At 42.4% G+C, this 24,818-nt stretch overlaps 1 protein-coding gene across 1 annotated transcript in view; it reads right to left on the bottom strand.

The window, feature by feature from the left end:
• PAPPA2 (pappalysin 2) overlaps positions 1-24,818 on the bottom strand; it is a 180,756-nt gene that overhangs the window by 21,536 nt on the left and 134,402 nt on the right. The window contains exons 17-20 of the mRNA XM_063130342.1: positions 16,259-16,427; positions 15,475-15,607; positions 13,461-13,570; positions 9,815-9,886 (exon numbers count right to left, since the gene is read on the bottom strand). Coding sequence (XP_062986412.1) covers positions 9,815-9,886; positions 13,461-13,570; positions 15,475-15,607; positions 16,259-16,427 — 484 coding nt within the window. The remainder of the gene's footprint in view (positions 1-9,814; positions 9,887-13,460; positions 13,571-15,474; positions 15,608-16,258; positions 16,428-24,818) is intronic.

Below are 24,818 nucleotides of genomic sequence, written 5' to 3'. Positions count from 1 at the left end.
GAACATCCCTCTGCCGAGGAGCGTTATTCAAGAGGAGGAAGCCGTTCTTTGGTTCCAGCTCAGGTGAACATATAAACAAGCCCTCTTGACTCCTGTGTTTGGTATTTATTGTCTCATCCATAGTTTGTACACTCGTTTCCTTTGTCTCATTACCATCTCTGCACTTGAGCAGAGAAACTACTGGGCTGCGTGCACATACCATAAGCAATGATGGCTATCATACCATCATTCTCTATGGTGGCACTCACCATTTGGAAAACCCGCCCTCATATAGTTCAGGAGGCAGGAAATGTGGCATCCTGCTGAAGACTCACTTATTCACCCAGGATTTCCCCGGGCTGGAAGTTAATTAATTAGGCCACTCCATTTTACTGCTCCTTTATTATAGTTGGATGTGTTTTAATGCTGTGTTTTAATACTATGTTTTAATATTGTATTTTAATGTTGTTAACTGCTGAGAGATTTTAACATATTCAGCGGTATATAAAATGTTACAAATAAATAAATCTTCCTCTCTGAAAAAATTAAAAAATTAAATCTTGGTCCAGCCTTAGATTGGAACACATCTTATATCCTACTTCTGAGTGAAATTGAAAGTGCAGGAAATGGCATGACTTATGACAGGCTTTCTTCATCCACATCACCCCTAGTCTGCCTAAAAAAGTTACAAAACTACATATGATGCAAAGCATCAACTGCTTAATAATAAAGCACAACCACATGAAGTGTACAGATTATTTGGAAGGATCCATGCACAGTAGTTCCATTGTACAGATACCCAAATGTCACTGCTTAGGAAAGGAAAGGAAAGGAAAGGAAAGGAAAGGAACTTCTCGTGAAAGCACTTGAGCCATTGCTGACTCCTACTTTTGCTGATGTTTTCTTGGCAGACCTTGTAGCGGGGTGGTTTGCCATTGCCTTCCCCAGTGTCACTGCTTAACAGCAGGTTAATTTCATGAAAACTTAATGAGAGCCAGCCTCCTGTTGAGCAGTGACAGTTGGAGGAGTTAGGCAATGAGTGTGAATCCTTCAAAATAATTTGTATATTCCATATGGTTACATTTAATTGTTAAGCAGATGGTACTCTGGATTCATATAAGATTTTGTGTTTTGAAGCTGACATTTGAATGATGTCTGTTAATCTCTTATTTCTCCATCAGTCCTTTTAAAGATTTCATTGACTACCATCATCCCCAGTATTCACTAGTTCATCTATGTTAGTTTGGGAGCACCCCTTCTTAGTCCCCACCTGCCTTTTTTCCACATGGATATCAGTCCTGTGTAGGACAAAAATCACATGCAGAGCAATCCTCAGCCCTGCTATCAACTGCAAACAGAGGACACCACCACAAAAAGGCAGAGCCTGTTGGAGTACCATCAGCTGTCAAATTAACATAAACCCAAGCCTTCTGAGTCAAAGCCAGCCTCAACCCAGAGTGGGATTAAAAGGAGACACCACTGTCCTCCGGAGCATCTGGTACAAGCTACCACTGGAAACCAGAATTCAGGGGTAGACAGACCCTGACCCTGACGTGGTCTGGCAATTGTTTTCTTGTTAAGCTTCTTGGCATGAGGAATGGAGTATTTTGCACTGCATCGTTCTCCATCCATGTTTCGTAATTTTATTGTGAATCTCACACGATCTTGAGATGCTTTCTCATAATAATGCCCCCCAAATCCCATTTTACATATATACTACATAAATGGATTATAAATGAAGTTGTTCATGAATAAAGAATACACTCTGCAAGGGTAGATCCAAGTTCCTGGCTGTTAGGGGAAATCCTCCAAGGGCTGATTCACTATTTGAGAGGAAATGGAATTACCACATCCCAACGTCCATGTGTAATTTTGCTTGATTTGTGCATCCATCATGAGGGAAGTGCCATGTTCTGGGTTTTCACTGTTAGAATTAAACATGTCAAATTTCCAGACTTTTCTAGTAACCAGGGGGTTTTGTGCCACGTGCGTGACCAAATTTCAGTTTCAAACAACTGTGACTTAACTACTGGGGGCTATATTACATGGTTTTACTTATGGGAATTATGATGGAGAGATGAGCAAATGCCCCTCTTTCAGACTTTACTTAAAATCAAGGAAGCGTTGCCTACATCTGTGCCAAATTCCAACTTTCTAGGTGTGTTAGAGTTTATTTGTGGGGCAGGGCATAATGGCCAGTATCCAACAGTGACATTCTGCAAACACAAATAGTGCTCGTGGAGCTCCACGTAATCTTTCCATTGCACAAGTAGTTGCCCATTATACTTGCACAACCGGTTGCAAGCAGCTGCATAACTGGCTGCACAAGTGGAATGCACAACAGATTGCACAGCAGGTTATAAAAGAATTATGCAAACACGCTTGCTCAGATGTAACTTCAGTTGGGTTCTTCTCTTGTGCATAGTTCAGAAGCTCATTTCTGCCAGCGCAACATCATTTGCACTAATAGAATGACACAGTTGGATATTGCCCAAAGAGTCCCTCACTGTATGCCTCAGGCATCAAAACTGGCCTAACATCCTAAGCCCAACACAAATGGCATTTTTTGCATATTCTTTAGCTTTGTTGGCTCCATTTGAGACTACAGATATGGAAGCACCTCAAGCAGTCTGATCTGCCATCAGGGGCCAACTCTGGACATATTAAGTGGGTGACAATAATAAGCTAGCTTCCTAACATTGTGTCAGAGAGAGAGAGAGAGAGAGAGAGAGAGAGAGAGAGAGAGAGAGAGAGAGATTATACTAGCACTATCAGAAAGAAAGAATTTGAGGAACGGTATTCTTGATGGACTATATTATGGTTTGAAATACTGCTAGCATCTACTATTAACCACCACCACCACCACCACACACACACACACACACACACACACACACACATCTCTAGGCATACACTAGCTGCTTGGTTGAATATACACACAACTGTCTTGTCATGAACTTACTGGGTGGCTTACTTGGACAACAGGGTTGGGAGGGATTATGGAAACAAAGAGCGTTGAGAAATATGTCAGTAAGAATAAAAGAGAATTATTTTAAAATTGTATGGAGGTGGTACCTAACTCCGGTTAGATTGAATAAGATAAACAATCAGCAATCAGAAAATTGTTGGAGAGGTTGTGGGGTTAAAGGAACGTATTTGCATATGTAGTGGGAATGTAACTATATTCAAAAATTGTGGAAGATGGTGTTTTTGGAGATTGAAGAAATTGTGGAAATGAAGATAGAACGAACACCAAAAGTTGCATTGCTGTCACTATTTGAAGATGATTTTAAATGTAAAAAGGAAATTAAGGAACTGATAACGAATTTGCTGACTGCAGCGAGATTGATTGTAGCTAGGAACTGGAAGATTCAAGGGGAATATTCTATTGAAGAATGGTACAAAGAAGTATGGGATATAGCTATTAATGATAAATTGACAAGTAATATTAAATGGAGAAGAGGTATAGCTAAATCAAATGATTTTGAAGGAATTTGGAAACAGTTCCTAATATTTGTGTTTTCTAAAGGAAGTGGGAAACCGCCAGCGGAAGAAAGCATGAGATTTTGGAAGCAGGAATAGATCCCGAGGTGGGGGGGGGGGGCACTTATCCTATCATACAATGGTATATTGTATGATAGGATAAGTAATAGATAATATTTACTCAATATATATGTATTCAACATTGAGTTAAATGTATGTAGTATGTTGTGTTGTTGTTTTTGTAAGATGTTTATTTTGTGTTTTAAAATAAAAAAAATTATATATATATATATAAAAAAATACTCTAGATAGAATTCATCCAGCCTACCTGGGAATTTTTGTATGAGTGGGATTATACGGAACACCTCTAAATAAATAATAATAATAATAATCCCGACATGAACCTACCCATGCACTACGCTCAACATCTAAGGTCTTCCTCCTAGTGCCTACTCCGAGTGAAGCTCAGAGGATGGCAACAAGGGAGAGGGCCCTTTCAGTAGTGGCCCCCCGAATGTGGAACGATCTCCCCGACGAGGCTTGCTTGGTGCCAACATTGTTATCTTTTCGGTGCCAGGTTAAGACTTTTTTCTTCTCCCAGACATTTAACAGAATATGTTGAGTTTTTTAACTGACCCCTGGATACTTTGTATGTAGTCTGTTTTTATGCTTTTTGTAGTTTAAAATTTTGCATCTTGGTTTTAAAATGTTTATTTTTTTAATCTTCGTAAACCACCCAGAGCTTCGGGTATGGGACTGTATATAAATGTAATAAATAATACAGATATGAAATTATAAGTTATAATTTTCGTGCCACAGTTCTCCCTAAAATTAATTCTACTTCTCAGAATCTTGGAACACCCTTATAGTTTGTGTCAAAAATAATTTAATACATCTTTGCCACCTCAACATGAGCAAGAACACAAAATTAAGTAGTATCTTTTTACCATTTATACCGTTTTCTTAGGGGTCTGTTTTTCAGAAAATGGTCCAGCGGATTGGAAATGTATATTGTTGCACAATGCAACCCTTTCAAGCTTTATAACTGAAGAACCAACAGTGATGAAGCCCATGTGCTGGGGTATGGCTCAATACATATAAACCCACCCACCCACCAAAAAGAGACTGTATCTTCCGAATATGTCTGTCCCTCAGAACTTTGGAAAACAATGTTATTTTCCTTCAAGTAAAGACTATAAAATATTTTGTTTTGTTTTTACCCAAGTGATGTAATGGAATAGTGGAACTAGGCGTAATACAGTGAGCTTGGAACATGTGAATCTAAACTCCACCACACGGCCATCGCCCATCCACTATAGGGCTGGTAATCACTGAGGAGCTGTCTGGGATGTACTATTTCAGAAAGTAGGTGCAGGCTTTCATAAGAGTACTTCTCCATACAAATACAAATCCCTGCACCTAGAAATCTAGCACATCAGGGAGAAGATAAGTTACAACCCTTGTCCCTGACATGCTAGTGGTCCATGTGTAGAGAATGCTTTTAGATGGAGGAGTTAGAATCATGAGACACACACAGACACACACCTGCAATCTGAAATGGTACTACCACAGACATAGGTTATCATTTCAGTAAGAACTAGACCTACATCTCAGCATCATCTACCCTGCATGGCTGTTACGAGGATTAAATTGGGAGGGGGGAGATGTATGCCACCCTGAGGATTGGTGAGATGGGAATGTAATTAGTAAACATCTTTAAATTCGGTTGGACACTGGGGAGGGACAAAGAAAATTTGTTTCCAAGCAGTGTGTGTGGTTTACGTGGATCCAGCTGGCTACCTCTGGTCTGATTATCTCTCCCAAGCCTTTGGAATGAAGCAGGCGCCAAGTCCAATCCATTCATCAAATCAATAGTTGTTAAGGCAAAAGAACCCTAACTACCAGAATATATCAGCAACTGTCAACAACTTGCAAACCTGTTCCTGCTTTCCTCTCATCATTCTCCAGCAGAGAGCTACCAGGTCACTCTGTACTCTGGATGTCTCACACACACATCCATTCCATTTTAGCTGCTCCGTCTTATTTTTTTGCCATCTGTTTTTCTCATGATAGAACAAGGATGAGCCTGCCCCAGTAGCCTCTGCAATCCACAGTCCACTGCACCAGCGCCTATTACTCCTGATCAGCTTTCCAAATGCCTTCCCCTTTTTCCCTCTTTCGCACTCTCCCTTTTGAGTTTGCACATGCCTCACTCCTCACTATACTCAGCTCTTGGCAAAAAGAGACTGAAATGGACAGAAAGATTAATGGACAGAGGAGGAGGGAAAAGAAAAGAAGTTCAGTCATTCTAACGCGAGACACAGAAGAAAGGGGAGTTAAAACCAATCCAAAGGACATTAAAAAGTTGTGTGTGTGTGTGTGTGTGTGTGTTGTTTTGTTTTAAGGCTAGGCTGGGGAACGGTCTTTCTAGAACTACAATGCAAAGGGCAGGTCTGTTACATACACATATCAGCTTTATACTAGTTTAAGTCCAGGTCCGGGCCCGATTCAAAGTGCTGGTATTAACATTTACAACCCTAAATGGCTTGGGGCCAGGCTATCTGAAGGAACGCCTCCTCCCATATGTACCTGCCTGGACCCTAAGGTCATCCTCAGAGGTCCTTCTCCGCGAGCCCCTGCCAAAGGAAGTGAGGCAGGTGGCTACCAGGAGGAGGGCCTTCTCTGCTGTGGCACCCCAGCTGTGGAATGAGCTCCCTAAGGAGGTTCGCTTGGCACCTACATTATATGCTTTTAGACGCCAGGTGAAGACCTTTTTATTCTCCAAGCATTTTAACAGTCTATAAATAAATTTTAACTCTGTGTTTTAAATTTGTAACTTTGCATTGCTGCTGTTTTTATCTGGTTGAGCTTTTATATTGTATTTTATATTATGGTTTTATAATGTTGTTTTATACTTTGAATGTTTTTAATTTTTGTGAACCGCCCAGAGAGCTCCGGCTATTGGGTGGTATAGAAATGTAATACTTTCTTTATTTCGATCTATAGATCCATAAAAAGAAAACAAACAAACAACAAACAACCAAACACAAGAATCAGACATGAAATCATACAATTAGAGCTATTATCAACTTTAGTCTAATACACAAAGAGCTCTAATCTTGGCCGCCACTGTAAGAAATTTAGCAACAGCCAAAGTTACACTTGAAGACTTATCTTCCAACAGAAACTTAACATAAAATTTGCCTGAAGTTCTGGACAGTTTGCTCAACAATGGGGTAATCATAAGATGGCGGGCCTGATTATAAAAGCTACAGGACAGAAGGATATGCTCCATCGTCTCCACTTCCGTATTCCTACAGGGGCACCGTCGTTCCTGATAAGGGACACCAGCATATCTGCCCTGAAGTAATTAATAGAGTAAACATTGCATCTGGCCTTGGAGAAGGCAATACGATATTTAGTGACCGACAAGTTCTTTAGATAGTCAGCCAGCTGAAGAGGCCCAACGTAATGAACATGCAATGCACTGGGAGAGCAAGAGACATGAGAGCGAGCACGTAAGTCGCAGAAGGCTATATCCCACAGTCTTTGTTTGATAGCTTTAAAAGCAAAATTCAAGCCCAGATTAAGGAGGAGGGAAGAGGAGAGACCTATTGAAGCTGCCTTCCTGGCAAGAAGCTTGGACCAGCTGTTCACGTAGTTGTCCTGAGCCAGACAGGGAAGCAGACCTGAGCCCCTCCCAAAAAGACTAACTTCCATCCAAAATTTTAAGGCAGTCCACCAAGCCCTAAGCGAAAGAGAGCTTTCCCCGGTTTCCAACAAAAGTACCGAATTAGGGACACACTTTGGGAGTTGAAGAAGGGTCCTCAAAAACCTTGTCTGCAGCCTATCTATCTCAGATGTTAATCCCCCTATCCAGATATTGGAGGCATATAAAAGCTGGGCTGCAGACTTGGCATTAAACACTTTGATGGCAGACGGTATAAACATTCCCCCTTTAGTAAAGAAAAAGCGTATTATTACAGCTGAACTGACTGAAGCTTTATTAAGGGTGGCCGATCTATGGGCACTCCAGGACAGGGTATGATGGAATAGCAGCCCCAGGTAGGAGAAAATTTTCACCTGTTCCAGGATATGCCCATCAAGGGACCACCGACGTTGAGAAAATCTATTTTCAAAGACCATGACTTTAGATTTCTCAAAATTAATTTTCAGATCGTTAGTCAAACAAAAGTTGGAGAATTTCGAAATGTAATAAATAAATAAATTCTCATGGTATCATCCAAAGAACTCTCAAAATTGTAGCTGGTGACAATGCTGAGAATTCCTTTGCAGTTTCATTTTTTCACTCACAGAACATTTCCCAGAATTCCTCGGCAGCTGGGAATGCCTTTTAAATCTATCAAAGCTGCCATCCTACAGCCAGCCTCCTGGGAGTCAGCCTCGTTGAGCTCAATGGGACTGGTGTTTCAGTAGGCATGCACAGGATTACACTGGAAGGCTCCACTGTAGAATGTCCATATGTGGTGGCCTTCCTAAGGTGATGTTGGCTGTTTCATGACATGCCCACTTGGTCTAGGACAGCCTCTGCACGCTAAAAGGAGGAATTGGAAAAAGCAGAACGCTTCCTCTTCTGTCCAGCACCTATAACCTGGATTTTGATCCAAACCTGAAATTGAACCTGATTCAGGAGAAAATGGGACGGTAGGGTCCTGAGATGATAGAATGGGCTGTACCAATTCAGACTGCAGATGGGAGATCACTTTTTTTTTACCCTGCAAACAGAAAAATAGCACAGCAGGGAGTAGACTGAGCTAGAACTTTTCTCCTTGATATGCTAGATATTCTTACTGATATATTAGGGGAACATTAAAAATGTGACCTTTCCTGTCTGTAGTTTGAAGAGGTATGGTCTATTTTACCACCTCTGGACTATACCTCCTTTTTCTATTGCACATTTAGATTATCTCTCCATGTGGTGTGGGAGCAGGGAATGACACACCCCATAGCGTCGCTCTGGATATGAGAAATAAGAAAACAAAAATTGTTTATTTTGCATGTATTTGTATGTGTTTAGAAAATGTGTTATAATACACCCAATTTAGATGTCTTTTTATGTTTAAAGTAGTGTTCATGAAATAATGGATGGCTGCTAATGGAAGAGAGCACACAGCCCCTTCAAGCTATGGGCTGTGTTTGCCAACGTAAATGTTTAGTTTCCTATTCTTGCATTTGGATTGTGCCTCTTAACAATTCAGCAGAAAGACAACAGCCTTTCTAATAAAGAACTATGCAAGGAACTAAAAACCAGAGAGATTACATTCAGGAAGCAATTCCCCTCTTCCCAGCATACATTTCTCCTGCCCTTCCTGCAATTAACTTCACCATGGTTAAGGGTTTTGTCTACAGTGACATTAACAGAAACTAACAAGGATCTACCTTAACCAGCAGACAGCTTCAAATTCAGGTTCTGATGGAAACCCTAGTTAGCATTAAGTACAATTTAAGTCATTACAGCTATTGCCTTTAATCACGTTAAAGCTGTCAGGGGAAAGCTGGGAAGAACAGCATAATAAAATGGAGGGGCTGGAGAAAGAATGGCATGATGCTGAGACCCACTCATGATCTCTTAGCCGCATGAGAGGTTGGGGCATTATGTTCACACTGGCCCTAAGTAGCAAAATCTGCAGTAGGATGGCTCAAAACCAGATACTGAATTTTACTGTCAGTCTCCACTTAGCTAAGTACACACATTCACATTTCTATGTTTCAGAAAGTAAATCTTCCTGGACATCTCTTTGTAATGTTGCCAACACAATGTGGCAAACACTGGATGATGATGATGATGATGATGATGATATTTATTTGTATCCCGCGTTTTGTCCAATGCTGGGCCTCAAGGCAGCCTTACAAAGTTTAAAACATACATTGGGAGGGGAACATAAACGTTTAAAATACACAACAAAATTATAAGAGATTAACATAGATGGAGGGCCAGATTATTCTCCAAAGGCCTGCTGGAACAAACAAGTTTTAGCCTGCTTCCGAAAGCCCATCAAGGAGGGAGCCAGTCTAGCTGCCCCGGGAAGAGAGATCCAAAGCACTGGAGCAACCACCGAGAAGGCCCTCTCCCATGTTCCCACCAAGAGCGCCTGTGAAGATGGTGGGACTGAAAGAAGGGCTTCTCCAGAAGATCTCAAAGCACTGGCAGGCTTATAAGGGAGAATACGGTCTTTCAAATAACCTGGACCCGAGCCATATAGGGCTTTATAGGTCATAACCAGCACTTTGAATTGAGCCCAGAAACAGACTAAGACGACAAAGGCAAAACGATCTTACACTCAATGCTCACACACACACACACACACACACACACACACACAGAGCTTACCTCACAGGAAGCAATGCAATGAATGGCTTTTGGATCTGGATGCCACTCCAGTCTTCCAGTGCAGACAATACTCTGAAGAGAAGGAAAAGTAGATTCATATAGTCAAATAAGTCAGGGCCTATGCAGTATTGAATTAATGCATTTCAGTTATTTATATACTGCCCTTCATAGCATTTATCCGAGGCAGGTTTAAAACGTGTATCACTGTAAGTATTAAAGATTCACTATTCCCTCAATGACCAATGAACTATTAGGCTCTACAATATTTATCTGTAAAGATTACATGGGCGAAGAGAATAATAAATTCCACTCGAAATATTGCATTTGGGATGTAATTTGGATTCCACAAAATCTCAGCATTGGCGTTTTCCTTCTTTGAAAAATCCAAGCTTTTAGGTCTCACGGTTACGGGAATATGTTTGAAAGATATTGGTAATGGCTGCAAATGCAGGCACTACTGTTTGTCTACACATCCCTCCATAAGAGCCTCCAAGATAATCTTCTCCAGCACAGTGTGACTTCCTTTTACACTCCCATCTGCCCATGGCCCAACATGTAAATTTTACAAAAATCCAGATATCACATATTGAGCCCAACATGCAAGTTTACCAATCTGACACAAAACAAATCTTATTTGCAAACGTTACGATCTTCCAAACTTATTCTGAGCACAGAAGTTGAACTTTCTTGACATAGGAAAAAAATTTTTCCTGGGGAAACAACCTAAGGCCACAGCTAGACCTAAGGTTTATCCTGGGATCCTCCAGGGTTCGCCCCTGCCTGAACACTGGATCCCCTGTGTGTCACCTAGATGAACAGGTTTGGCCCCTGGACGATCCAGGAATAAACCTTAGGTCTAGCTGTGGCCTAAGTCAGTGGAAAGCCCTTAATCTATGGAGAGATTATTATTATTATTATTATTATTATTATTATTTATTTATAAAGCACCATCAATGTACATGGTGCTGTACAGAGTAAAACAGTAAATAGCAAGGCCCTGCTGCATAGGCTTACATTCTAATAAAATCATAATAAAACAATAAGGAAGGGAAGAGAATGCAAACAGGCACAGGGTAGGGTATGTTCTAAGGAATATGTTACCTATACTGAAAATATCCTAAATAAAAAAGTGTGAAATACACTTGCTCTCACCTGACTCTAGACAAAGAGAGTAACTATTATAGCTTCTAAAAACTACTAAGCTTTTCCCAAATATTTTCAGCAGAGCCAGAAAACACCTTCCTTCAGGGTGAGTTTTCAGCACCCATTGCAGCAACCTTCACTTACTCATTTACACTGCCCCCCCCCCCACGCTCATTATGCCATCATGTAGCCAAATCCATTGGCTACATAACATTGTGATGTCATCCCATTTCCTTTTAGCATTGTGATGAGTGGTCCCTGATTGGGCCATATCACTCAAGTGACTGATCCAAGAAGCCTGAAAAAGCAACATCCAGAGGAGGAAAGGAGCTAAAAAGAAGACTGGAAGCAGCTAGAATTAAGTTGGATCCAGATGATATATTTCAACCTGCTTTGCGTAGTCCAGTTCAGCTTAGCATTTCGAAGTTCCCTAATTTCCTTTCATTGTTCTCCTCATTCCACCCCATTCAGTATGGCAGGCACCTCTTAGAGCTAAGCTGATTCAAGGATGCCACAAAGTCTTGGAGACAATCAAGTCCAGGAGGAGAAGCGAATCAAAAATGTACAGAGGAATCAAGGAAATGAAGGAACAAATAAAAAAACACGTACTTTAGTGACAGCTCCTGGCAAGGGAGAAGAATTTGGTTTCACAATAACAACCCTCCTCCCCACAGTCACTCTTGTTCCTGTTCTCCTATTCCCCACAGAATGATTCCACCTCACAAGGAGGTTTGGAGCTGGGAAGAGAAGATCCCACAAGGGAGCAGCACTGGGGCAACTCCAACGCAAGGTCTTCTTCCAATTCAGAACGAGAGGCCCTGCAGAGCGCATCCTAGAGTGCAGCCATGGAAAGTCATGCTCCCTTGCTGAGATATATCCTGTGATCTACTGCAGGGCTGATAGAGCTTGACACACGGTGGTGTCCAAAAGCATGAAACTCGGCCTACGCTTCCTGAAAGCTCCCAGGAGGAGCAGGGCAATCTTGGACGGGAACCCTGGCTCTTTACAACACACTCTGCTTTTATTCCCCCCCACCCTTAACTGTGCACTCAATACACTTCAATTTCATTTGCAGAAATATTAATCTCAACAGACCCAATTTAGGGAAAACAAAGAAGTTATAATATTTGAGGTATTTTAGCCAGTCCACTGAGCGGAATCAGGATGATTTTAGCAAGAAACTGGAAATCGTAGCCAGAGATCTGGGAGACCAAAACCAGAACGTATCAAGACAACTTGGAATGCAACTGTAGCTAAATAGAACTGTGAATCTAGAGTCATTTCCAGACCAGTTTCATTTCACCTCTTCCTCCTACAATACTCGTATTTGTCTCTTTTCCATGCATATGCATTTCCCTTCCCAGAATTGTATGCTTGGAAGGATGTCAAGCAGAGATCCAGCTTGTGTACCAAGCTTTCGCCAAGTGAGAACAGTGGAGTATTCTTTACATTATGGCAGAGTGGGATGGGAAACCCTTAATCCTCTATTTTGTGCAACTGTTAGCAACCATTATTGCCCCATTATTGATCCTCTTTCCAGCTGCTTTAGCTGTCATTTTTTTCTGTTCCATAATTTCTTGAGTGATCTTCGCTAATCAGAGGCCATGTACTAGAAATGGTGACATTAAACTAGAATAGCTGATTCCTATCAATACTTCCGGGTCAAATTTACTCACTGGCTTGACTAACAAGGAGACTTTGCTGCTGTTTCTTGACATACGCCTGCTTCATCTGTATATTACTGTGCCTCTACTTTGGCTTTCTCCCAGGACTTTGTCCCCCTAGTTTGACAAGGGCACCAGAGTGTGTGGAAAGAATAAGTCTGAAGGCTCTCCTGAATGGACATGTAGACGTATCAGTCACAGGACCTCCCTTTTTGAAGCCACTACCAAATCATTTTCAAGCATGATGCCACAACCATGATGCCTAGAAGCATGGACTTTGATTTTTATTGCTAAAGAAGGGCAATGGCCAGTGGCACATTCCTAGCAACAATGCAGCTACATGTTTCAATTCATGGTAACTGAATGAACATTTTGTCAATTGAGCCATCTTTTAAAAAATCTTCAACACATCCCAGCCCTGATTAAGGTAATTAGTGGCAGTAGGTGAATACCTATCTTGCAGATCACAACCCCCCTAGAGGCTCATTTCCAAACAGCCTCCTCTTAGAACCATAGAATCATAGAATAGCAGAGTTGGAAAGGGCCTACAAGGCCATCGAGTCCAACCCCCTGCTCAATGCAGGAATCCACCCTAAAGCGTCTTCTGAATGCCCTTTTAATGCCACCTCCGTTTAGCTCCCCTCTTTCATTATCCCCATTTTTTTATGTCACCTCTTCTGTCTAAACTGGGCTGATGGGTTGGCAAAGTACACCAGTTCATTTAAGAATCTAAAGCCTCATGTCAACACTTTCCATCAACTAAGAGCAGTTCAGTGCAAGGAGATTTAAAACAAATACATTTCATTGTCAGTCCTGGGCAGCTTTCCCCTACTTTTTACCTGGATTCTGGTAGGCTTCAGTCTGTGATCCATGGTATCAGCAGTGACATTTTCAGGCAGCATCACAGGGTCTCTTGGAAGAATTAGACAGGAAGGTATGCACACAGCACCTGGAGGGGAAAAGAAAAACAAAGGAGGTTATCTTTCCATGTGAAAACACTGAGACTCCCTTGAGCGTCAAAGGCTTCTATAAGGAACAAGAAATCTTAGCTGCCCGTTTGAGAATCTAAAAGGACACCCCAGCACCTTTGAATATATCATATGGCTTCTGACAGAGGTTCTAGCAGCTTGTGCAGAACTATGAGAATCTTAACTTTTAGTTTTTTAAGAGAAATGTTCTAGACTACATGACTGAATGAAGAGGGAAATGTTTGAAGTTTTGACTCCTTTGCTATAATCTTATGAAAGAGACAATCTAGGTATGGATTCCAGGGGTCAGGGTGGTATTTCCACCCCCCCCACACACACACACAGCACAGCTATCATCCCCCAGGCTCCCTGCTCTTCTACAGTTTTTCTTTACTTCCATTTAACTACCCAATACTCTTTTAAGAAATAAATATTTGGACAAAAACATCTGCAAGAGAAATAAATCCCAAAGCAAATACGCCACTTTGCAAAAGTTGTGGATGCGTGGAAGGTCATTTTAATTTCCAAAAGTCATTGCAACTGGAGAATCTGGGAGTAGGGTTAACTACATGTGTGGATCATATGCAGTGAGAAGTAAGCAAAACACCTATGAGTTCATTATCTTGGGATCAGGATTTGTATGCAATTGGATGGATTCAATACAGAAATATATATATGGTGCACTATCCTGCCCACCATAATTATCTTTACGTCTTATTGTTTTCAGTGGGAAAGAGTCAAGCCAGTGCTTAATTCTCCCACTGAAATGAACTGGACTGCAAATATTTCATTTTGGCTAGTAATATACTTGCTATATTCTTGAGGCTGCAGTTATTAATGTTTGGCATTTCAGTATGAAGCCCTCACAATTCCTGTGGTCCAAAACCCAAAGAAAGTCAGGCTAAAGATGTTAATTGCCCCTTCTGCCCTGAAAATCCCTTTGCAGATCACATAATGCAGGACTCAGCTTTCCAATGTGCAAGATATGACTTGTTCTAATGCATGCACTTTAAATAAAGTGCAATCCTGGGATCAGGCTGCCAACATGCATTTGCTGCTCTACGCTAAAGATATACAGTCCAAAACTGTCCAATACTAGCTACTGGCTGTCCCCTGGATGAGAAATGCCAGCCAAGTAAGCCAGAATTGGGCTTGGAAACGAAGTTCAGAGACTTTATGTATTTATTTATTACATTTATATCGCAACTTTTTTTCCTTCTGCAAGGAACCCAAAGCGGCCCACATGGTCCTCCTCATCTCCATCCTGTATTGTATTGATGCAGAATTATGATTTCAAAAAAGCTTGTCCTAGGCATGGTTTTATACTCCCGAAGCAGGGAGCACGTTTCTGCTCCCCTTCCGCTATGCCTGAATGGTCTTTTGCTTGTTCTCCTCAGACTTGCGCCTCTCCACCCCATGACCTCCTTCCACTTTCTCTCTACTTCATCTCCCTGTCTTTCCACCTACTCTCCTGCACTTCATTCCACCTGTTGTCCAGAGCGAGTGTTTTATGAACTCAGGAGAGAGATGTTCTTGAACCTGCTGCTTGTTTGGGACACCTATCTGCAACACATGAATACTTGGGTTTTGTATTCAGAGAGGAAAATCTGAAATAGTCACAGGATCCCTCTTAAGCAAATATCTAAGCAGCCTAGTTGATTTTAAAGTGGCAGCAGAAAGCAACTAAAAACACACACCAGAAATGTGCCATACTTTTAATCACTGCTGACCAATGTGCTCTTTACTAATCCTGGGAGAAAGTAACAAACTTAATTTAGGAGGGAGGGTTGGGGGAAGCCCTACTGGAAGAATTTGAAAAAGGAGACTGGGGTGGGGGTGGGGGGCTGGCGGGGAAAGGTAAGTGGAGGGGGTTGAACACTCTTACCAATTCCATAACCTTGCTCGCACTTGTATTCCACTGAATTAAGTTCTTGGGGCGGTAAACATTCCCCTTGCAGTTCTTCACACAATTTAAATTCCTCTGACCACAAACCATCTTTAGTGCAAAGGATGGGGAGCTGAAGCATAAAAGAAACAAAGCACTTCATGAGAAGCAAGGAATTCAAGGCCACTCTTACGTTGCCAGATTCACTACAGGCAACGCCAGCTCACATTCAACTGCAAATGCTCTCCTCTGGTTTGGGGGTTGTTCTTACTTTTTGCGTGTGTTACTTGTAGTGGGTTTGGAGAAAAGGATATTTGATGCCAACATACTATGCGCTAGTTCTATAGGCTTGAAAGGGGAGAAAGGAGTGCTACTAAACCACTCAACATCAAATGCCTTAACTGGAGTAGGTGTCTAGTTGGTAGCACAAGGAGCCCTCCATCTGGAAGCACCCTAAATATCCTAGATTAATTAATAGGTAATACAGTGGTGTGACTTTGTATATATGGTATAAGAAAACCATTGCAGGAAAAGGAAGGTAAGGTACCTGCAGAAGAGGTACACACACCACCCTGTGCTGCAGAGGCCCAGCTGCCCTTGATGTACAAAAGAAGAAAACCAAGTTCAAGAGATATCAGCCAGCATGGCAAAAGCATACGGCCAAAACTTTGCAAAATTGAAGCAGAGACTGCCAAAGGTGCCTGGATCCTCCTTCCAATGGAAATCGTATACTCGTCTCTTGGCTAATAGGAAACTGGCCACATTACAGAATGGTCGTCCTTACCTTCTTACTCTGGGGGCTGCAGCTCAGAATGCACTGGCTGTCAAGCTCAAAGCCACTGGTGCAGTTGTACATCCCCTCAAAGACTGGCGGGGGTGGCTTACACAGCACGGGTACACAGCTGCCTTCTTCCCAGAAGCCACTTTCAAGACATTGAATATTTAGGATCTTTCTGGAGGGTGTGGATTAAAAACATAGAAAAAGGCTGGTTACTTCACCTGCATCAGAACATCTGGAGGGTCCAAGCAGAAGAAAAAAAAAACCTTCTATAATGAACAGTATTTTGTGATGGGAGTCCAGAACTGCCCCCACCTCACACAGCACAATCCTGGCTTTTTGGGCCTCTGGCTGCTTCTGTCTGTTGGGCAATACAAAGGACTCTTCACTGACAATTCCATGGCACCCCTGGCCCACTGCTTTCTAGACAGAAGTCGTCTCAAGCAGACGGATCACAGCGTGTGCTCAGCTGATGGCACAGCTCCGGCCTTCGTAATGCCCATCTCTCTCCTCCTGCCTTGGTCAGCTGTGAGGGATATTTTATGATCCAGACTAACGTGTGGATTCGAACTTAGTTTTCCACTGCTTTTCACACTTCCTGGATGTTATGACACAGTTCTAAGCTCAAAAACTGCATTTGAATAGGTTTAAAACACACTATTTTGAAAGAAAATGCACTTAAATATGTATGTTTTGAGAAAAATACATTTATAAATGCATATTTTGATAGAAAATGTGTTTCAAATATGTATCCAAATATGAATTTTCATAGGGATTTAAAAATAATTCACAGATAAATGCAGAAACAGGATGGAAAAGACTTGCGGGTGGACACATACAAAAGTGACATCGACCGGAAACAGATTGATTTGTCCATCTCTAAGTGCAACTATCAAATTCAGTATATACTTTTACCCCCAAAGCTGTAATCAAACCAAGAAATATATAGATTGCCGGCTCTCATTCAGAAGTTCATTTTGTTACTGTGAAGACCCAGTTGCCCATTCCAGTTATTCTAACTTTCCATAAAAGAGGGAATATGGAATATTGCTTGACAATAAGCAGGGGGTAGGGAATAGATAAATATTCTGATATGTGAGTCAACAGAGTATTGTCACCAACAGGCTCCGCCTTGCTGACATTGGACGTATTTCCCTAGTGTCTTGACTGCAGAATGTCCACTTTATCTGATAAAGTAGACTAAGCAGAGGCTTAGGAATCCAGGGCAAAAAAGCCAACTGTCATGTATGCCCCTACTGCTCTGGTGTTGGGAGCAGTAATCAATCAGAAACAGCTTCTGATTCAGAAGATGCCGAGCCGGTGGGGAAGGAAGTTCACACGGGAGAGCCTCCAGCTGTGAATGCGCCCCTCCCAGAGTCTGTCTCCCCAAGTCCAGATCCTATGCTCTCAGGAGACAGGGAGTCAACATCCGGGGGTGAACATTCCAAAACATTACTTGATGCTAGGAATCCCAGGAAGTTAAAACGTTCAGCGAGATTAGCAGCAAAGAGACAGTCCTCCTCCACCTTGAAGCTTGAGACATTTGAAAAGCCTTTTCTTTCCTTTGAACTGTCAATTGTTTTGCTTAGTTTGCATAGTGTTGCCTAGGGGGGATTTTCCCATAAAGGTGCCTAGTTTGTGTTACAGAAGTGTTAATTGTTTGCAATAAAGCTTTGTGGATTAGGCTAAGAACTTTCCTTGGTTTTGACTCCTTGGGGAGGCTTGAGCAGTTACAGCACACGACACCAACATGGGACCTCCAGAATGTGTAGAATACTTTACTATCAGCCAGGTTCCTATTGCAATCAAGTCATCTAGGCACACCGCTTTCATGGGCAATCCAGAGCCCTAACAAATGAAAGCACCACACTGGAAGCAATAATAAATACTACATAGGTTCTTAATCCCTATTAATATCCATTAGCGTCCATCAAGGTTAAGGATCTACACCCAAAATATGCACACAACCCCCTCTTACACTCTGTGTCTTTTTACACTAGGCACCCATGGTGGGAAACCTAAATGCTCTAGTGCCACCTATATCTCCTTTGCTCCTCTCTCGATATTATTGGGGGGGGGGGTGGCTTCCCCAGAACCAAGGTTTTAAAAAATAATTATTTACAGAAGTGAGTTCATTCATCCCTCTCTCACCTCAAAGAGTTTGCTGTTTGCTCCAGGGAGGAAGACATTCCTCCTCTGGTCAGCAAGAAAATTCTGCCCTTCCTGTTTGCCAACATATTCATACCTTTACACCAGGTCTTGAAGTGTCATATATATCAGAACTCACAGAACTCTGATGCTCCAGTTCAAAAGACAAACTCCCAGATCACAGGAGACTCCTGAGGAAGAGTCTCTTCTTACCCCCCACCATTTCAGGATAGGTAATATATATGCTGCAACTTTTCTCCCTTTCCAATTCTGACTTTCCTCTCTCACCTCCCTAACTTTAGAACAGCTACCTGTGTCTTCACAGGCCAAGCTATTTCAATTAAATTCTATCTCCAATCCAATTAGACCTTTCTCCAGACTCCTCTCCCCGTCTCTGTCCCTTCAAGTTACTCCTTCCTTCTCTCTCTCTCTGAGCTTCATTAGACGGGGGGGGGGGGGGTCGCTTTTCCCTACCATCGCTTTCCTCCTGTTTCTGTCCCACAATAGGGACGAGAGGCTTCCTCTTCCTTCACACAGGGAAGAAAAAGGAAGTAAACAACAACCACTTGGCCCATTCAGTGGCCATTTTTATTTGGCTGCTTCCCCTGCACACAACAGGAAATGGTGGCATGATTTGTTAGAGAGAGAAAAAAACAACCACCGGATTTTCCAGGTCTTTTTTTTGTGACAGGAAAGGGAGTAGAAGGAGTGGGAGACGCACAGGAGGCAGACAGCATTGTAAAAAGGACCCGCAAAAATCTGTGAGTGCCCAGTAACGAGTGTGCTATAAAACACTTGTCAGATGACATGCTCTCTGTCTCTCTCCCCTCTCCCTTTGTCTGCTATAATGCCTTTTCTATAGACTTAGGGCTTGTCTATACAGCTTCTTTACCCCGACCTAAATTCGCATATTCACGTTTTAGGTTACACGACGCAGCCGTCCATTCACCTCCGCGTTGGGTTTTAACTGCAATAATGATCGGGACCGAGTTTGCACCACGTTATGGCTATGTGTCTTTTTGGGAGTTATGTCGGATTTTGAAATGTGGGTGGAGCTTTGAGGGTAGGATGTGATTGGCCCATTTCCCGATTTTGCACCAATCCGCTGCCTCTTTTGTTCGCGCTGACAGCCTGCCAGTCTTATTCCTTTCCCTCTGTAGCCTCCTTCCTTCCCCTGCCCCGCTCGGTTTGTGTGTTATATTAGTCTGCGGCGCTCCACAGATAAGATTTATAGCTTCGTTGGCTTCTATATGGGATAATGCGATAATGCGCATGTGCGCATTAATAACTCACTATAAAAAAAGTAATTCAGGAAATAAATTGCTGTTGCAGTGTGACGCTCTTTACCTACATTCGAATCAACTGAAAATTGGGTTTTTATTTAATGAGGAGCAATCCCGCTGTCGTATAGACGAGGGCTTAGCCAAGTACTCACCAGCAGTTTGAACGCTATTCATAAATAATTTCTGCAATAAACCATCTAATCTGAGTATCCTATCCCAGCCCCGGTTTGTTGATAATTTACTATTTCCCCACCTGGGTGCCCCCACTTCCAGCTGATCATTGCGACATTTGGTTGAAGATCCTAAAATGTGTGCACTGACATCCATGTGTCGTGATTAGACACGTGTGGACAAGAACACATGGTAACAGTACTTAGCATTTATACAGAGTCTTAGCATTTAAAGTGTTGAAAGCACTGCACATGCATAATCCAGCATGGTCAGTGGTCAGAGATTCTGGGAGTTGTAGTCTGTCAGATATGCTTTAGGGTAGATTCCTGCATTGAGCAGGGGGTTGGACTCGATGGCCTTATAGGTCCCTTCCAACTCTACCATTTGATGATTCTATGAAAACCTCTGGGGTGTATCAGGTTGCCTACCCATGCCTTAAACCGTGAAACATTTAAAGATACTGCTTGCGTAGCTACTGTCCTGTCCCCAAGACTGGCAAAAACAGAATCAATTGTTTAAACATAGTATTAAAAACACACAAATTACAAGAAATCATGGGAATCTGTTAAATTTGTGCAATATATGCCCCTCACAGAATTCAGTCTTTTTTGGGTTCAGAATCTGAATTACATGGATCCAAAATTACTTTGTGGGGAGTACATCCAGCCATGTCTACGTCCCAACATTCAGCACATTCCACACGAGAGAGGACTGCTTGTCAACTTGAGTCTCGTGCTTTTTGAGGATATCACATTTCCACAAGGAAACCACTCCACTTTGCATCCATCCCTACAAGGCCCCGTCTCTGATTTCCGTCCAAATCCATTTGAAAACAGGCAGCTAGTTAATGTCCCCCTCTTCCTTCGTCATGCTGAAACCATACAGTTTTGGCTCAGGCAAAGGGGCCTCAGGCAAGTCAGCCACTCCAGGCCCTTTTGTCATTTTTGTGGGTTTTCACTCTGAATTCTGTCCAACTTGTCAATGTCTCTCTGGTAAAGGGAAGAGATTCTTCAGCCAGAAAATACGGCAACCACATCTTGAGCTGCTGAAACGGTGCTGCTGAACTTTAAACACTTCATAAGAAAAAGAGAAAGATTGGTAAAAACGTCTTTTCATTCTGTTATTCTTGTCAATTACCAATATAGCCTTTATTTTCAAGGAAGGCATTTGCACCAAAATAATGAGTGTATCAAAGGCAGTTCAAGAACACTCTGAGCTGGTGGAGGAATAGCTATGAAACCTTCACTGACGATCAGCAACAGACCATTAGTTGGTCTACTGGTTGTTGGAGGGCAACACTGAGGAGGGGGACTGCCATAGTTCCTTTCTGGAGATATCTGGATGGCCACGGGGTGCTGTATCAGATCGACCTTAAGTCTGTTCCAGCAGGCCTAGTTCTCAGTATATCTCTGAGCACCAGGAAGAAAGGCCTCAAGGCACTACTTGTTAATGGTCCAGAAATATTTTGCTGGCCACTGTTATAAACATAAGATTGGGATAAATGGACCTTTGATACAGCCAAGCAAAGAGATGGGATGCAGTATTGCTCTCTTTTTTTCGTTTATTCATTCAGTTGCTTCTGACTCTTCGTGACTTCATGGACCAGCCCACGCCAGAGCTTTCTGTCAGCCGTCGCCATCCCTAGTTCCCCCAAGGTCAAGTCCGTCACCTCCAGAATATCATCCATCCATCTTGCCCTTGGTCGGCCCCTCTTCCTTTTGCCTTTCACTTTCCTTAGCATCAGCCTCTTCTCCAGGGTGTCCTGTCTTCTCATTATGTGGCCAAAGTACTTCAGTTTTGCCTTTAATACCATTCCCTCCAGTGAGCAGTCTGGCTTTATTTCCTGGAGTATGGACTGGTTTGATCTTCTTGCAGTCCAAGGCACTCTCAGCATTTTCCTCCAACACCACAGTTCAAAAGCATCTATCTTCCTTTGCTCAGCTTTCCTTATGGTCCAGCTCTCGCAGCCATAGGTTACTACGGGGAATACCATTGCTTTAACTATGCGGACCTTTGTTGTCAGTGTGGTGTCTCTGCTCTTAACTGTTTTATCAAGATTTGTCATTGCTCTCCTCCCAAGAAGTAAACGTCTTCTGATTTCCTGGCTGCAGTCAGCGTCTGCAGTAATCTTTGCGCCCAGAAATACAAAGTCTGTCACTGCCTCCATGTTTTCTCTCTCTATTTGCCAGTTATCAATCAAGAGCTGGTTGCCATAATCTTGGTTTTTTTGAGGTTTAACTGCAACCCAGCTTTTGCACTTTCTTCTTTCACCTTTGTCACAAGGCTCCTCAGCTCCTCCTCGCTTTCAGCCATCAATGTGGTGTCATCTGCATATCTGAGATTGTTAATGTTTCTTCCTGCGATTTTAACTCCAGCCTTGGATTCGTCAAGCCCAGCACGTTGCATGATGTGTTCTGCGTACAAGTTGAATAGGTAAGGTGAGAATATACAACCCTGCCGTACTCCTTTCCCAATCTTAAACCAGTCCGTTGTTCCGTGGTACAAAAAAGGTTTCTCCACAATGTACTGGGTTTTGCAGACAGCAACATCCACGTCATTATGGAAAGGGATTTCTGTGCACTTACACATCAGAAAGTCAGCACTTGTGGGGGAGGGAGCTGGTAAAGGAAGTCCAGAAGGCAGGATTGGGGAGGCTTCAAGAGTCCAGTTAAAAAACTAAGAGACTACACCAGCCTTTTCCATTCTGGTGTCCTCCAGACTTTTTGGACTACAACTCCCATCACCACTGACCATTAGCCTTGGTGGCTAGGGTTGATGGGAGTTTTAGGGCATTAGGCTGGGAAGGCTGGTCTAACCTGTCATTTACTTGAAACCGTTCCCCTGGGAATGCAGATACAGCCACTGGTTGGCACTGTTGCTCTTCTCCAGCACTGCTTCCATTAGAAGGGAAACAGTCAAAGAGCATCAACTCCCTAAGAAAGTAAACAGACTTTTGACATATTTGAGATCCATATTACACTCATATCATGAAAAAAAGTAACTCTGAGTAAGTAGGCATGGACAAATCAGACTATCTCACGTTTGGGTCACATTTCAATGTGTTCATTCATAGGTCTATTCTGTCATACTTTCACATGAATCTGCAATTATTATTTATATTTCCAAATGACCAGCATTTGGATTTAAATGCCTACATTTAAACTTTTTTTCTTTCTCAAAACACACATTTCTAAAAGTATTTTAGGTCAAAATTTGCATTTTAAACACATTTTGGTACGTTTTTGAGCCAAAAACTGACTTGCAACATGTAGAGAAGTGGGAAATTGATGGATAGCTATGTTCCAATGCACACATTAGTCTGGGAGGTGCGGATTAAGCCTGTTCATATTGGAATATTGCAAATGGTGTAAGCTCGGCTCTGGCAGCTGAAAATTCCGAAAGCTTCCTCTCTGGGCAAAGACAGATTCAATGGAATGTAGAGTCATTGCTGCCATCTTCCTCACAGCTTATTGCTCCTGGTCCTCCACCTCCCAACTCTTAAGGACAATCTTGAGGAGAGATAAGCAGAGATAACAAGTTCACGTTCTACACTCGTTTACCTACTTTGTACTTTTAATATTTTGATTTTTTTAGTGGTAGCTCAGCTTGCTTTGAAGGAAGCTTCTTTGCTTAACAAACTAAAGGAGAATATGTAGGCTACATGATCTCTCATACTGACTTCTGAAGCAGCAGTATATCTTCCTTGGTTTCCTCAAATGGACCCAGCATGGTGAACAGAGCCTCAGTGGCAGAAATACCAGTAGCACATCAAAGGAAGCTGTCAAGAGGCAGCTAATAGCCTTGCTTATCTCCACAGCCCACAGTGTATGTTCCACATTCCTAAGAACCTGACTACATGTTATACCCACCACATAAGAAGTAGACGCCAGGGGTGGGGGAACTTGTGGCCCTCCAGATGTTACTGGATTAGAACTCCCATTGTACCTCGCCACTGGCTATGCTGACTAGGGCTGATAGGAGATGCAGTTCACTGACATCAGGAGGGCCACCAGTTGCCCAACCCTAGTCTAAGTCATGCTCTGACTGCTCAAGCCCTCCTCAAATTCCAATCATTACAGGGAGCAGACAACTCCCCTGTTAAAACAGCTCCACTGGCTTCCAGTAAGTTTCCGGGCACAATTCAAAGTGCTGGCTATGACCTATAAAGCCCTATATGGCTCAGGTCCAGGTTATTTGAAAGACCATATTCTCCCTTATGAGCCTGCCTGCGCTTTAAGATCTTCTGGAGAAGCCCTTCTTTCAGTCCCGCCATCTTCACAGGCGCGCTTGGTGGGAACATGGGAGAGGGCCTTCTCAGTGGCTGCTCCAGTGCTCTGGAACTCTCTTCCTGGGGAAGCTAGACTGGCTCCCTCCTTGATGGGCTTTCGGAAGCAGGCTAAAATTTGTTTGTTCCAGCAGGCCTTTGGAGAATAATCTGGCCCTCCATCTATGTTAATGTCTTATAATTTTGTTGTGTATTTTAAACTATGTTTCCCCCCCTATGTATGTTTTAAACTTTGTAAGGCCGCCTTGAGGCCCAGCATTGGGCAAAACGCGGGATACAAATAAATATAATAATAATAATAATAATAATAATAATAATAATAACAATAATAATTTCAGAATTCGAAGGGCTTCCCTTGCGGCAGGCAGGGAATGCTGGAGGAGATCAAAGACAAGCATACAGGAAAGTAGGAGACACTGGCTGAGCAGCGCCACAAAATAACAATACAGCACACGTTTGTCATATACATTACCTCAGTAATCTAATAATACTGGCCTACGTTAAGCAATAGCCCACTAAAGTAGGGCGATAATTTTGACCTCACATTATATTTGGGGAACTGAGGCTGAAAGAATAATATTTTGCACGTCCCACTGCCTTGAGCAGTTAGAAGTTCCAGAACCAATTTGTTTCCTGCAATATGTTTGTATAATATATTTTTTTATTTATAAATATACAC

The sequence above is a fragment of the Elgaria multicarinata genome, chromosome 1 (genome assembly GCF_023053635.1).
Source record: "Elgaria multicarinata webbii isolate HBS135686 ecotype San Diego chromosome 1, rElgMul1.1.pri, whole genome shotgun sequence".
Lineage (NCBI taxonomy): Eukaryota > Metazoa > Chordata > Lepidosauria > Squamata > Anguidae > Elgaria > Elgaria multicarinata.
This window is presented reverse-complemented; position numbering and strand designations above follow the sequence as displayed.